The 16422-nt window shown below is 41.2% G+C and overlaps 1 protein-coding gene across 1 annotated transcript in view; it reads right to left on the bottom strand.

Annotated features, from left to right (window-relative positions):
- Positions 1-6097: 6097 nt before the first annotated feature.
- The window catches only part of LOC128644546 (disintegrin and metalloproteinase domain-containing protein 17-like), a gene marked incomplete at its 3' end in the record, with an annotated part of 63760 nt that continues 53435 nt past the window's right edge, over positions 6098-16422 (bottom strand). Inside the window, exon 6 of the mRNA XM_053697124.1 lies at positions 6098-6250. Coding sequence (XP_053553099.1) covers positions 6098-6250 — 153 coding nt within the window. The remainder of the gene's footprint in view (positions 6251-16422) is intronic.

Below are 16422 nucleotides of genomic sequence, written 5' to 3' on the forward strand. Positions count from 1 at the left end.
GCTGAAATCTGTCCCTTTAATGAACTAGCTGATAAACCCTTTTCTAAACCTTCTTGTAGAAAAGACAGTATCCTAGCGATCCTAACCTTACTCCAGGAGTAACCTTTGGATTCGCACCAGTATAGGTATTTCCGCCATATTTTATGGTAAATCCTTCTGGTAACAGGCTTCCTAGCCTGAATTAGGGTATCAATAACCGACTCAGAAAAACCACGTTTTGATAAAATCAAGCGTTCAATTTCCAAGCAGTCAGCTTCAGAGAAGTTAGATTTTGATGTTTGAATGGACCCTGTATCAGAAGGTCCTGTCTTAGAGGTAGAAACCAAGGCGGACAGGATGACATGTCCACTAGATCTGCATACCAAGTCCTGCGTGGCCATGCAGGTGCTATTAGAATTACTGATGCTCTCTCCTGTTTGATTTTGGCAATCAATCGAGGAAGCAGCGGGAAGGGTGGAAACACATAAGCCATCCTGAAGTTCCAAGGTGCTGTCAAAGCATCTATCAGAACTGCTCCCGGATCCCTGGATCTGGACCCGTAGCGAGGAAGTTTGGCGTTCTGGCGAGACGCCATGAGATCTATCTCTGGTTTGCCCCAACGTCGAAGTATTTGGGCAAAGACCTCCGGATGAAGTTCCCACTCCCCCGGATGAAAAGTCTGGCGACTCAAGAAATCCGCCTCCCAGTTCTCCACTCCCGGGATGTGGATTGCTGACAGGTGGCAAGAGTGAGACTCTGCCCAGCGAATTATCTTTGATACTTCCATCATTGCTAGGGAGCTTCTTGTCCCTCCCTGATGGTTGATGTAAGCTACAGTCGTGATGTTGTCCGACTGAAACCTGATGAACCCCGAGTTGTTAACTGGGGCCAAGCCAGAAGGGCATTGAGAACTGCTCTCATTTCCAGAATGTTTATTGGAAGGAGACTCTCCTCCTGATTCCATAGTCCCTGAGCCTTCAGAGAATTCCAGACAGCGCCCCAACCTAGTAGGCTGGCGTCTGTTGTTACAATTGTCCAGTCTGGCCTGCTGAATGGCATCCCCCTGGACAGGTGTGGCCGATAAAGCCACCATAGAAGAGAATTTCTGGTCTCTTGATTCAGATTCAGAGTAGGGGACAAATCTGAGTAATCCCCATTCCACTGACTTAGCATGCATAATTGCAGCGGTCTGAGGTGTAGGCGTGCAAAAGGTACTATGTCCATTGCCGCTACCATTAAGCCGATCACCTCCATGCATTGAGCTACTGACGGGTGTTGAATGGAATGAAGGACGCGGCATGCATTTTGAAGCTTTGTTAACCTGTCTTCTGTCAGGTAAATCTTCATTTCTACAGAATCTATAAGAGTCCCCAAGAATGGAACTCTTGTGAGAGGAAAAAGAGAACTCTTCTTTTCGTTCACTTTCCATCCATGCGACCTTAGAAATGCCAGAACTAACTCTGTATGAGACTTGGCAGTTTGAAAGCTTGAAGCTTGTATTAGAATGTCGTCTAGGTACGGAGCTACCGAAATCCCTCGCGGTCTTAGTACCGCTAGAAGGGCACCCAGAACCTTTGTGAAGATTCTTGGAGCCGTAGCCAGTCCGAATGGAAGAGCTACAAACTGGTAGTGCCTGTCTAAGAAGGCAAACCTTAGATACCGGTGATGATCTTTGTGGATCGGTATGTGAAGGTAAGCATCCTTTAAATCCACTGTGGTCATGTACTGACCCTCTTGGATCATGGGTAAGATTGTCCGAATAGTTTCCATTTTGAACGATGGAACTCTTAGGAATTTGTTTAGAGTCTTTAAATCTAAGATTGGCCTGAAAGTTCCCTCTTTTTTGGGAACCACAAACAGGTTTGAGTAGAACCCTTGTCCTTGTTCCGACCGCGGAACCGGATGGATCACTCCCATTAATAACAGATCTTGTACGCAGCGTAGAAACGCTTCTTTCTTTATCTGGTTTGTTGACAACCTTGACAGATGAAATCTCCCTCTTGGGGGAGATAATTTGAAGTCTAGAAGGTATCCCTGCGATATGATCTCTAGAGCCCAGGGATCCTGAACATCTCTTGCCCAGGCCTGGGCGAAGAGAGAGAGTCTGCCCCCCACTAGATCCGGTCCCGGATCGGGGGCTCTCGGTTCATGCTGTCTTTGGGGCAGCAGCAGGTTTCCTGGCCTGCTTGCTCTTGTTCCAGGACTGGTTAGGCTTCCAGCCTTGCCTGTAACGAGCAACAGCTCCTTCCTGTTTTGGTGCAGTGGAGGTTGATGCTGCTCCTGTTTTAAAGTTCCGAAAGGGACGAAAATTAGACTGTCTAGCCTTAGCTTTGGCTTTGTCTTGAGGTAGGGCGTGGCCCTTACCTCCTGTAATGTCAGCGATAATCTCTTTCAAACCGGGCCCAAATAAAGACTGCCCCTTGAAAGGTATATTAAGTAATTTGGACTTAGAAGTAACATCAGCTGACCAGGATTTTAGCCACAGCGCCCTACGTGCCTGTATGGCGAATCCTGAGTTCTTAGCCGTAAGTTTGGTTAAATGTACTACGGCCTCCGAAATGAAGGAATTAGCTAGTTTAAGGACTCTAAGCCTGTCCGTAATGTCGTCTAGCGTAGATGAACTAAGGTTCTCTTCAAGCGACTCAATCCAAAATGCTGCCGCAGCCGTAATCGGCGCGATACATGCAAGGGGTTGTAATATAAAACCTTGTTGAACAAACATTTTCTTAAGGTAACCCTCCAATTTTTTATCCATTGGATCTGAGAAAGCACAGCTATCCTCCACCGGGATAGTGGTACGCTTAGCTAAAGTAGAAACTGCTCCCTCCACCTTGGGGACCGTTTGCCATAAGTCCCGAGTGGTGGCGTCTATTGGAAACATCTTTCTAAATATTGGAGGGGGTGAGAACGGCACACCGGGTCTATCCCACTCCTTAGTAACAATTTCAGTTAGTCTCTTAGGTATAGGAAAAACGTCAGTACTCGCCGGTACCGCAAAGTATTTATCCAACCTACACAGTTTCTCTGGTATTGCAACGGTGTTACAATCGTTGAGAGCTGCTAAGACCTCCCCTAGTAATACACGGAGGTTCTCCAATTTAAATTTAAAATTTGAAATATCTGAGTCCAATCTGTTTGGATCAGAACCGTCACCCACAGAATGAAGCTCTCCGTCCTCATGCTCTGCGAGCTGTGACGCAGTATCAGACATGGCCCTAGCATTGTCAGCGCACTCTGTTCTCACCCCAGAGTGATCACGCTTGCCTCTTAGTTCTGGTAATTTAGACAAAACTTCAGTCATAACAGTAGCCATATCTTGTAATGTTATCTGTAATGGCCGCCCAGATGTACTAGGCGCCAAAATATCACGCACCTCCCGGGCGGGAGATGCAGGTACTGCCGCGTGAGGCGAGTTAGTCGGCATAACTCTCCCCTCGCTGTTTGGTGAAATTTGTTCACATTGTACAGATTGACTTTTATTTAAAGTAGCATCAATACAGTTAGTACATAAATTTCTATTGGGCTCCACCTTGGCATTGGAACAAATGACACAGATATCTTCCTCTGAGTCAGACATGTTTAACACACTAGCAAAAAACTTACAACTTGGTTATAATCTTTTTTAGCAAAAAACGTACTGTGCCTCAAAGAGGTACTAACGATTAAATGACAGTTGAAATAGTGAACTGAAAAACAGTTATAGCATCAAACTTTAAAACAACAAAACTTTTAGCAAAGGTTTGTTCCCATTAGTAAAATAACAATAATTAAATTTGACATAAAAAATACAAAGCAACGTTTTTATTCACAGTCACTATAAGAATTCTCACAGCTCTGCTGAGAGAATTTACCTCCCTTCAAAGAAGTTTGAAGACCCCTGAGATCTATCAGAGATGAACCGGATCATGCAGGAAAAATAAAAGTAACTGACTGGTATTTTTTGATGCGTAGCAAAGAGCGCCAAAACGGCCCCTCCCTCTCCCACACAGCAGTGAAGAGAAACGAAACTGTCACAATTAAAGCAAAAAAACTGCCAAGTGGAAAATAATGCCCAAATATTTATTCACACAGTACCTCAGCAATGTAAACGATTCTACATTCCAGCAAAAACGTTTAACATGATAAATAGTTATTAAAAAGGATTAGTGACCTTTAACAGAGTAGTTCCGGTGAAATACCATCCCCAGAATACTGAAGTGTATACATACATGTCATTTTAACGGTATGGCAGGATTTTCTCATCAATTCCATTCAGAAAATAAAAACTGCTACATACCTCAATGCAGATTCCTCTGCCCGCTGTCCCCTGATCTGAAGCCTTTACCTCCCTCAGATGGCCGAGAACAGCAATATGATCTTAACTACTCCGGTTAAAATCATAGTAAAAAACTCTGACAGATTCTTCCTCAAACTCTGCCAGAGAAGTAATAACACGCTCCGGTGCTATTTTAAAATAACAAACTTTTGATTGAAGTCATAAAAACTAAGTATAATCACCATAGTCCTCTCACACATCCTATCTAGTCGTTGGGTGCAAGAGAATGACTGGGACTGACGTAGAGGGGAGGAGCTATATGCAGCTCTGCTGGGTGAATCCTCTTGCATTTCCTGTTGGGGAGGAGTTATATCCCAGAAGTAATGATGACCCGTGGACTGATCACACATAACAGAAGAAATTAACCCTTTCGCTGCTAAGCCTTTTTTCACACCACAGAGCTGAGCCAATTTTGAGCTTTTTTGCTACCTAGATTGAAACCCTTTTGTAAGTCAAATTTTAGTGAGTCACCCACGCAAATTATATATCATTTTTTTCAGCAGATTCACAATAGACCATTATTACCATTTATAATTCATGGCAAATGATATAGCTTAAATTTTCATAAATAATATTAAAAATGGCCAAGTGATCACATTACTAAATTGTCATCATGTGGGCATGTGAAATAGGGGCCCATACGGGCTTTTGGGGTTATTATATAAATTAGATAGGCCCCATTGTTCAGAAAAGAAATAAAAGCCCTTTTTTTCTTGCAAGGTGTTCACTGTTACCACAGTGATCACCTGACTATACAGACAAACTTTAAAAAAAAATTGAGCAAGGGACATCTAGAAAATACACTTTATTAGGGGTCTCTGCACATACCAGATATTTTTTATTGCACATAGAATGAGCCATTCCCAAGCAAATCACCATGTGTTTTTTCAACTTAATTTTTAAAATATATTTTGTGTGAGGTCTTGGAGGTCTGTAGTTGCTATGGGAGTGGAGATCAAGGGGTTTGAAGAACCTCTCCCCATCCAGCGCCATTGCAGCTACAGTGAGCTTTCTGGTTCTGCCCCATTTGTGACATCACCCACTAGGCCACCAACGATCCCCGGTAGTGAGGAATAGCTATTGATCAGCGATCCCCCTGCATGACGAAAAGGGCTTATCATGCTCCTACAGGTGCACAACGAGAACGCCTTGTCATGCGCATTGAAGGAGTTAAACAACTTTACAATTTACTAATATTATTAAATTTGGTATCTTTTGAACTAGCTGGATCTCGAGTGAACAATTGACAAGAGGCATTTGTGTGCAACCACCAATCATCAGTTAGCTGCCACTAGTGCATTGCTGCTCCTAAGCCTACCTAGGTATGCTTTTCAACAAAGGATACCAAGAAAACAAAGGAAATTAGATACACTATCTTAATCATGAAGGATAACTTTTGGGTTTCGTGTTTCTTTAACAACGAATTTTGGATGGCAACGATCTTAGTGCAATTGCTCTTTTGGGTGAAGTATTCCATAACTGGATTAGACCATGTGAAAAAGTACATGGAACTGTAGACAAAAACAAATAAAAAAAGGGAACACATACATGATGGAGAACCCTCCACACCATCCTGACGGCTCCTGCATGATCATGCTGTATGGGTGATGATGGCACATTATATAGGAACCACTTGCAAGATCATAGACAGAGTCCCCAACAAGTTAACAAAAGATATACAGACTTTTAAGTACTATATTCCCCCTCTTGTGTAACAGACCTTCAAATTTCTCACTGCACTAAAAAGTATCAGCTTATTAATTATTAATCAAGATGACAAGGACAAAAAAATAAAAAATGTACCTTATTATTTTCATGGTCTCCGCTCACAGCTATAGGATACATGACAAATTTTCCTCCTTTATCTTCGCTGGGAGCACAGGACTCCAAGCTGTCAGGATCGTGTTCGGAACCAAAATTGTGACCCAATTCATGAGTAGTGACCAAGTCTGCTTCCTACAAAGAACGTAGGGAGAAAACATAAAAAACAAATCCCACATATGACAATTAAATACACAATGGCTAGCAGACTACACCGTTGTTCTAATGTTACCATCTGATTTTGAGGTTTGTTATGCTCTCTCTGCTCACATACACAACCCCTTTTTACAAGTGGAGATTACTGCGCTCTTGCCAAACTCTCTTCACTTTTCTCTCTGCCAGTCCTAAAACGATTTGCATGGAGCAGAAAATGCAAAGCATGTATTAGCAACAACTTCTATGACTCCCTCCTAAACTCATCCTTATCCGAACCTTACCAAAGCCTCCAACTGCTCACTATCATCTCCCCTATTCCCTCGGTTCTCTTTCATATACACTCATTTTGTCTTGATACTTTATTCACTTTACTGCATGACTCTAGGGAGAAGAAAGTGAACAAGGAGAAGAAATTTTGAAAGAGTGGTGGTGTTAGGGAAGTGTAGAAATAATGTGTCAGAGCAGAGGGAAGAAAATATGTCATCACCACCTATGTATTATTACAGATACAGTGACAAACACTATTGTTGGGTCTGTTAAAAAACCCTGTATATTTTAATGAATGACTTAAAAAGGACATGAAATAATTATTTCTATAAACAACTTTCTAATTTACTTCTATAATCAAATTTGCTTCATTTTCTTGGTGTCCTTTGTTGAAGGGGCAGCAATCCACTCCTGGGCGCTAGTAGAACACACTGAGTGCCTGTGCAGTCACCAATAAGCAGCTAGCTCCCAGTAGTGTATTGCTGCTCCTGAACCTACCTAGGCATGCTTTTCAACAAGAAAACAAAGCAAATTAAATAGAAGCAAATTGAAAACAAAATTTATGCTTACCTCATAGATTTCTTTCTTTCCGAGCATGGAGAGTCCACAACGTCATTCCAATTACTAGTAGGATATTCAACTCCTGGCCAGCAGGTGGAGGCAAAGAGCACCCCAGCAAAGCTGTTAAATGTAACTTCCCTTACCCATAATCCCCAGTCATTCAGCCGAAAGAAAATGGAAAAAGAAGAAACAAGGGTGAAAAGGTGCCTGAGGTTTACTAAAAAAAAACCTGCCGAATTATGAATAAAATAGAGGGTGGGTCGTGGACTCTCCATGCCTGGAAAGAAAGAAATTTATCAGGTAGGTATAAATTTTGTTTTCTTTCCTATGGCATGGAGAGTCCACAACGTCATTCCAATTACTAGTGGGAACCAATACCCAAGCTAGGAGGTCACGGAATGAAAAGGGAGGGAGAACAAGGCAGGAGGACCTAAACAGAAGGCACCACCGCTTAAAGAACCTTTCTCCCAAAAGAGGCCTCAGCCAAGGCAAAAGTATAAAATTTGTAGACTTTGGAAAAAGTATGCAAAGAGGACCATGTTGCCGCCTTGCAAATCTGTTCCACAGAGGCTTCATTTTTGAAAGCCCAAGAATAGGAGACACTCAGCCTTAGCGGAATGAGCCGTAATTTTCTGAGGAGGCTGCTGTCCAGCAAAACAAATCATACTTCTTAACCAGAGGGAAAAAATAGTAGAAATGGCCTTCTGACTCTTACGCTTTCCAGAGAAAACAACAAACAGGGCAGAAATTTGCCGAAAATCTTTAGTAGCTTGTAGGAAAATTTTAGAGCCCGCACAACATACAAACTATGCAAAAGACGTTCCTTATGAGAAGAAGGATTAGGACAAAAAGAAGGAACAACAATTTCCTGATTAATGTTTCAATCCAACACCACCTTAGGGAGAAACCCTAATTTAGTATGAAGGACCACCTTATCTGCATGAAAAATAAGATATAGGGAATCACACTGCAGAGCTGAAAGCTCAGAAACTCTGCGAGCAGAAGAAATAGCAAGGAGAAACAAAACTTTCCAAGATAACAATTTTAAATCAACAACATGCAACGGCTCAAACGGAGCCTGCTGCAAAACATTAAGAACTATGTTACGGCTCCAAAGAGGAGCAACAGGTTTAAACATTTTTTTTATTTATGCAAATTATGACACTTTTGGAAGCCTCCCTAAGTGTGATGCGGGAATCCAGACATGGACCTGTTGCTCAGTATGCCTAGAGGGATATGGCTGCACCTCACTGACGAGGCCCACAATAGGCCGTAACGTATGTCTGGGGTTTTGTTGTTTCTTTCGTTCAGAGAGGGATTGCCTGGTATTTCGGGGCTGGACTGTACTGTTAAGTCAGGATCGGACTGATATGTTTCAGGAAATTTTTTCTCTGTGAAAAGGCACATGTTGAGCAAAAAGAGGCTGCTTCTTGGGTGGTAACTAGCCATAGAACAAGCTATTATGCTATTGTTCGTTCCCAGGTTGAGCGCTTCTCTCGTTTTATTTAGGTTTAAACATAGGCCTGATTCTGACCAGGGCCTGAACAAAAGCTTGAACATCTGGTAAATCAGCCAGACGTTTGTACAAAAGAATAGACCGTGCAGAAATCTGACCCTTCAGAGTACTGACTGACAACCCTCTCTCCAGGCCATCCTGAAGAAATGATAAAATTCGGGGAATCCTCACCCGACTCCAGGAAAAACCTTTAGCTTTGCTCAAAAAAGGTATTTACGCCATACCTTATGTTAAATCCTGCGAGTAACAGGTTTATGAGTCTAAAGCATAGTATCAATGACCGCTTCCGAAAAACCACATCTAGACAGAACTAGGCGTTCAATCTCCAAGCAGTCAGCTTCAGAGAATACAGATTTGGATGGAGGAATGGACCCTGATTAGAAGGTCCTTCTTCAGAGGAAACCTCTAAGGAGGAAGAGATTACATTTTCACCAGATCCTGCAAGGCCAGGCGGGAGTTATTAGAATCACTGACGCTCTCTCCTGCTTGATACGAGCAAAGACTCGTGGAAGGAGAGCAAACTGAGGAAACAGGTATGCTAGACTGAAATCCAAAGGAACCGCCAAAGCATCTATCAGGGCGACCTGAGTATCTCTTGACCTTGAACCATACTTTGGAAGCTTGGCATTCTGACGAGACGCCATCAGATCCATCTGCGGACCCCCCCCCCCCCCCCCCCGAGGGTTATCCTGGAGAAAACTTCCGGATAGAGAGCCCACTCCCCGGGATGAAAAATCTGTCTGCTCAGAAAATCCGCCTCCCAATCGTCCATGTCTGGAATGTGGATGGCAGATAGACAATCGCAAGCTTCCGGCCACTGAAGAATGCAAGATACCTCCTTCATGGACAAGGAACTCTGAGTTCCTCCCTGGTGGTTGATGTAAGCCACTGAGGTGATGTTGTCCAACTGGAATGATCAACCGGACTAAAGATAATTGAGGCCAAGCTGTCAAGGCATTGAAGATTGCGCTCAACTCCAAGATGATTATTGAAAGAGAAGATTCTCCCAATACCACAGGCCCTGGGCTTCTATAGAACTCCAAATAGCTACCCAGCCTAACAGGCTGGAGTCCATAGTCACAATCATCCAGGATGTGCCCCGAGACAGATGTCCCTGTGAAATCCACCACAAGAGAAAGTCTCTTGATAGGGGTCCAGATTTATCCTCTGCGATAAATCCAAATGGTTTCCGTTCCATTGACTTAGCATGCAAAGCTGCAACAGTCGTAGATGGATCCGAGCAAAAGGAATGGTGTCCAAGGAACCACCATCAGACCAATCACCTCCATGCATTGAGCCACTGACGAACAAAAGGCAGACTGAAGAGAAGGGCAAAAAGCAAGAAGATTGAATTTTCTGACATCCATCAGGGAAATCTTCATGGACAGGGAATCTGATTGTTCGTAGGAAACACACTTCTGTAGTCTGAACTAGAGAACTCCTTTCCAGCTGTGGGAACGTATAAAAAAAACATCTCTTTATGAGATTTTGCTAGTTGAAAAGAGGACGCCTGAACCAAGATGTCTAGATAAAGCGCCACAGCAATTCCCTGGGATCTGATCAATGCTAATAGGGCTCCCAGAACTTTTGTGTTAAGATCCCTGTGAATGGGAACGTGTAGGTCATGAACTGACCTTCCTGAATCAATGGAAGAATGGAATGAATAGTTTCCATCTTGAAGAACGGAACCCTGAAGAATTTATTGAGACCCTTTAGATCTAGGATGGGCTTTTTGGGAACCACAAATAGATTTGAATAGAATCCTTGACCTTGTTCCTCTAGAGGAACTGGTACAATAACTACCAGGGAGGATAGGTCCTCACTCGCAATTTAAGAAGGCCTCCCTCTTTACCTGGTTTGAGGATAGTCTTGACAGGAGAAATCTGCCCCTTAGAGGGCAAGATCTGAATCCTATTTTGTAATCCTGAGATACTATGTCCACAGCCCACGGATCTGGGACATCACGTATCCAAGCCTGTCGAAAAAAAGAAAGCCTGCCTCCCACCTTATCCAAAATCGGATAGGGGCGGACCCTTCATGCTGATTTAGAGTCAGCGGAAGGTTTCTTGTTTTGCTTTCCCTTATTCCAAGGATTGGTCTGGTCTGGAAGAAGGATGACTTCTGTCCTTTAAAGTTGCAAAAGGGAAGGGAACAGAAACGCCTTCTCTGCTCCTTTCTCTGGATGCGGAGAAGGCGTTTGACAGAGTAGATTGGCAATATATGATGGCAGTTCTCGAATATATGGGATTCGGTAGTAAATTTAGGGGGGCAATCAAAAATATATACACGAATCCAGTAGCAACAATTAGGGCAGCGGGATATCAGTCTCGACCTATCAATATATTGAATGGAACTCGTCAGGGATGTCCGTTGTCTCCACTTTTATTTGAGTTGTGCATAGAACCTTTGGCGTCTTGTATTCGCAACTCTAAGGATATCCATGGGGTTAAATTAAATAAAGGGGAACAAACACTAACTTTATTTGCAGACGATATCTTGCTTACAATTACAAAACCAATGCTTTCCCTCCCTAGGTTGTACCAATTATTAGAAGATTTTTTCCAATGTTTCGGGTTTCAAAATAAATTCGGATAAATGCGAAGCACTCCCTCTATCATTACCAACACACACACAAAAGTTGATAGAAGCGAACTTTGATTTTAAATGGGTTAATCATTCCCTAAAATATCTAGGCATACAAATCACAGACACCATAGAAACATTGTATAAAGCAAACTACATCCCAATTTACAAAACTATAAGAAGAGATATATTGAAATGGAAGAAAGGGAACTTTTCTTGGTATGGCAGATTATCGGCCATTAAAATGAATGTCCTACCAAGACTGTTATATATATTTAGAGCTTTACCTATTAAAATCCCAATAAAAGAGCTTGAAGAACTACAATCTGAAATGATTAAATTTATAAGAGGACATAAAACAGCTAGAATAGCTGCTCATATTTTAAAACAACACAAGCTATTGGGAGGTGTAGGAGTCCCTAATCTTAGAGATTATTATCATGCTGCCAGACTGGCACAAAATGCTCTTTTATGTAAAGATTGCCAGGGGATGACATGGCCAGGTATTGAAGCAGATATTGGAAGACTAAGCACTCCGGGAGATATATTATGGAAACCCTCAGATCCAAAAGACCAGAGGATAATTAAACTAAAAACTACAGAAGATTCTAAGCTTATGTGGAGGTCACTAACACATACAATGAAATTACTCTTGCCACACACTATTATAATACCTCTAAGTACACTACTCCCAAAAGAATTTCAAAAACAAATAGATAAGTGGGGAAATAAAGGCCTCTATAGGGTAGCTGATTTCCTAGACAATGGGAAGTTGTTGACATTTACACAATTAAGATATAAAATACACCCAAATACATTGCACTGGTTTTTATATCTCCAAATTTCCCATGCTATAAATACATATAGACTAGGCAGCATCCCAGCCTGCCCAAAAACTGCTCTGGAACAAATGATAATGACACCCGGTAGAAATAAAAAAATGATTACACGCTTATACTTAGCCATTCAAGAAGCAAATAGTTCAGCAAAATTGGTAATTTATGACAAATGGGAACAAGATTTAGCTATAACCTATGATAGAGAAGATTGGAGCCAGATTTTCTCCTCAATGAGGAGAAGCTTAATAGCGGCAGACCTTATCGAAAACTCAATAAAAACCTCATATAGATGGTACCTTACACCACTGAAATCCTCACATTACACCACACAGGGTAGTAGATTATGTTATCGGGGATGTAATGGGATAGGGACCTATTTCCACATGTGGTGGGAGTGTCCAAAGATACAACCTACATGGGACAAGCTTTCTCAACTATTTAAGGTGATTCTAGACGACTCCTTTACATTATCAGCCTCACAGGCCTTACTACATATCCCCCAGGAGTCAATGAACTCAATTACTAATAGATGGGTTAATATTATATGTACAGCAACCAGAATATGTATAGCTAGAAAATGGAAAGTGGGGTCTCCAGAATGGGGTGAGGTAATGATCAAAATTGAAGATGTTTATAATATGCTAGAATCAGCTGCATGGATACAAGGGACATATGAGAGATTCCAAAACATGTGGATACACTGGATTTTAAATAAACAGAAATATGTAGGTACATACAGATCAACACTAAGTAACCAATAAGGCTTTTTTAGGGCAATTAAATTGGAGAGAATAGGAACTTTCTTAAATATAGATATAGCGTTCTAAAGAAATCTACAACATTGTCACTGCTCGACGGGAAAAGTTTAAAGTTAAAGGTTTTTCTTTGTATACAGTTATGAAGTTTAGGTTTTGGGAAATGGGATAAGAGGGGGGAGGGGGTGGAGAGGGAGTTAGGGAAGGGGGGAGAAAAATTGATGAAAATGATATAAACAGGGTGCTGAAAACTTTAATTGTTTTAAGAATACTAGGACATTGTAACCCAGCACACTGTTTTATTATGTTGTATTTGATGTGATCCATGACAATAAAAATTATTTCAACTAAAGTTGCAAAAGGAACGAAAATTAGAAGTCGGTCGACCCTTAGGTCTATTCTTCTTGTCCTGAGGTAGGAAAGATCCCTTTCCACCCATAATCTCTGAAATGATTTCCGCCAGACCAGGCCCAAACAGAGTTGTACCCTTATAAAGGTAAAGCTAAAAGCTTGGCCTTTGAAGAAACATCAGCCAACCAAGAATTTAACCACAGAGCTCAACGAGCTAGGACAGTGAAGCTAGACAACTTAGCTCCTAGTCTAATTAGCTACATGTTGGTACCGCAGATACAAGTATTGGCTAATTTAAGAGCCTTAATCCTATTCTCCTCCGATATCAAATCGGACAGGGCATCGAAAAGAGAAAAAGGAAATGATTCCTGAGAAAATACATATAGTATGCATAGCAGACAAAGCATAGGAAAATCTAAAGAGCAAGAACCAAGAGAGGCCTGAATTTAGGACCTTCAATCAAACTTACACGCTATAGCGTAGACCCAGCTCTAAAAAAATTCCCTGCCCCTTTTTTTTTTTAAATTGCACCCGTATAGGTAAGCAAAGCAAGAGCTCTCAGCTATTAAACAGCCTACTTAACCACCAAGCTATTTCGGCAGTAATACGAAAAAAACAACTTACATTTAATATGTAAAAATAGACGAGGAATAAGCAGAGATACTGCTTATAACACAAATCCAGGAAAAAGATTTTACAGTAGCAAGTAAGGGATATGCAAGAAAAAGAAATAATCCCCAAATATACCCTTAATCTGCCCAGCAGGCAAAGAATAAAATAAGCGAGTGAAACTTAAAAATGTATCTAAAACTATGCTACTGAAAAAGGGCGTAGGGATAATATGTTAAAAGCAATAGTTCCTAAAACACCCCCCCCAAAGAATGCTAGAGGATGAGCCCTTAATAAACCCTTGAATATATATAATATATATAGCAGACAAAATAAACAATATCCAGAATATAAGATTAAATAAACTAGATAAAAAACAGGGCCGGATTGGCCAGCAGGGATTTTTCACGGTGGGCAGCATAACACTGGGGCCGGCATGACACACTTCAAGGCTTCAGTGTTCCTTCAAACTGTTTATTGAAGCCAGTGAGACAGTCACGCTTTCATGTCTGCTGCACATTGAGGCCGGTACAGTCAGTCACAGAGAAGAGGGTGATTTTTTATCTATCAGCCTACAGACATTTTCTATTGCAAATTGCAATGCAGAGAGAGCAGCCGTAAAACATTTTTAGCTTCTCTGCTATTCCGTATGGGAAGTGGGAGGGAGGGTTAAAGGCTAATAAGTGCCTGCACGTGGTATGCAGGGAAACCGGAGGGAGACTGAAGAGCAGAGCACAGTAATAAAGATAACGATCTTCCCCTCTAGAGTGACTTCTGACAATCTGTTTTAGAGCTGGACTAAAAATAAGGTAACCCTTCGCTGGACATATTATACAGGCTGTGGCTGTGTAGTGTTTAAATCTGTTATTTGTAACATTTTACTGGGGTTTTAACCTACCTGCACACTTATTCTGAAGGAACTTAAATTAATCCTTTTAATACTATGATTTTGTCATAATTTTATTTTTACTTTATTGCTTAAGCTTCTTCCAGACCAGGTCCATTGAAATAAATAAGTTCACTGTCCAAAGGGGTCCTGGCATTTCTTTGGAGTCTGATGTATATATATATATATATATATATATATATATATATATATATATATATATATGTGTGTGTGTGTATATATATATATGTATATATATATATATATATATATATATACACACACACATACAGACATACAGTATATGTATATATATAAAAATGTGTGTGCGTGTGTGTGCGATGAAATATAGGGCTGGTCTTTAATTTTTTCCAGGGCTGCTTTTTATTCCCAATCCGGCCCTGATAAAAAAACATAATTTATGCTTACCTGATAAATTTATTTCTCTTGTGATGTATCGAGTCCACGGATTCATCCTTACTTGTGGGATATTCTCCTCCCCTACAGGAAGTGGCAGAGAGAGCACCCACAGCAGAGCTGCCTATATAGCTCCCCCCTTAGCTCTACCCCCCAGTCATTCGACCAAAGGCTAGGAAGAAAAAGGAGAAACTATAGGGTGCAGTGGTGACTGAAAGTTTAAAAATAAAAATATATATAGATGCCTGTCTTAATAAACAGGGCGGGCCGTGGACTCGATACATCACAAGAGAAATAAATTTATCAGGTAAGCATAAATTATGTTTTCTCTTGTAAGATGTATCAAGTCCACGGATTCATCCTTACTTGTGGGATACCAATACCAAAGTTTTAGGACACGGATGAAGGGAGGGACAAGACAGGGACCTTCAACGGATGGCACCACTGCTTGTAGAACCTTTCTCCCAAAAATAGCCTCCGAAGAAGCAAAAGTATCAAATTTGGAAAATTTGGAAAAAGTATGAAACGAAGACCAAGTCGCCGCATTACAAATCTGTTTAACAGAAGCCTCATTTTTAAAAGCCATGTGGAAGCCACAGCTCTAGTAGAATGAGCAGTAATTCTTTCAGGAGACTGTTGGCCAGCAGTCTCATAAGCCAAACGGATGATGCTTTTCAGCCAAAAGGAAAGAGAGGTAGCCGTAGCCTTCTGACCTCTCCGCTTACCAGAATAAATAACAAACAATGAAGATGTTTGACGGAAATCTTTAGTTGCTTGTAAGTAGAACTTTAAAGCACGAACCACATCCAGATTGTGCAACAGACATTCCTTCTTTGAAGAAGGATTAGGACACAGTGAAGGAACAACAATCTCTTGATTGATATTCTTATAAGAAACAACCTTAGGAAGAAACCCAAATTTGGTACGCAAAACCACCTTATCTGCATGAAAAATAAGATAAGGGGAATCACACTGTAAAGCATATAGCATATAGAGCCGAAGAGATAGCTACTAAAAACAAAACTTTTCAAGATAGAAGCTTAAGATTCATGGAATGCATAGGTTCAAACGGAACCCCTTGAAGAACTTTAAGAACTAAATTTAGGCTCCATGGCGGAGCAACAGGTTTAAATACAGGCTGATTCTGACCAAAGCCTGACTAAATGCTCGAATGTCTGGGACATCTGCCAGACGTTTGTGTAGAAGAATAGACAAAGCAGATATTTGTCCTTATAAGGAACTAGCTGATAATCCCTTCTCCAAACCTTCTTGGAGAAAAGACAATATTCTAGGAATCCTAATCTTACTCCACGAGTAACCTTTGGATTCACACCAATAAAGATATTTGCGCCAAATCTTATGAAAGA

The sequence above is a fragment of the Bombina bombina genome, unplaced genomic scaffold, assembly GCF_027579735.1.
Source record: "Bombina bombina isolate aBomBom1 unplaced genomic scaffold, aBomBom1.pri scaffold_976, whole genome shotgun sequence".
Taxonomy (NCBI): Eukaryota; Metazoa; Chordata; class Amphibia; order Anura; family Bombinatoridae; genus Bombina; species Bombina bombina.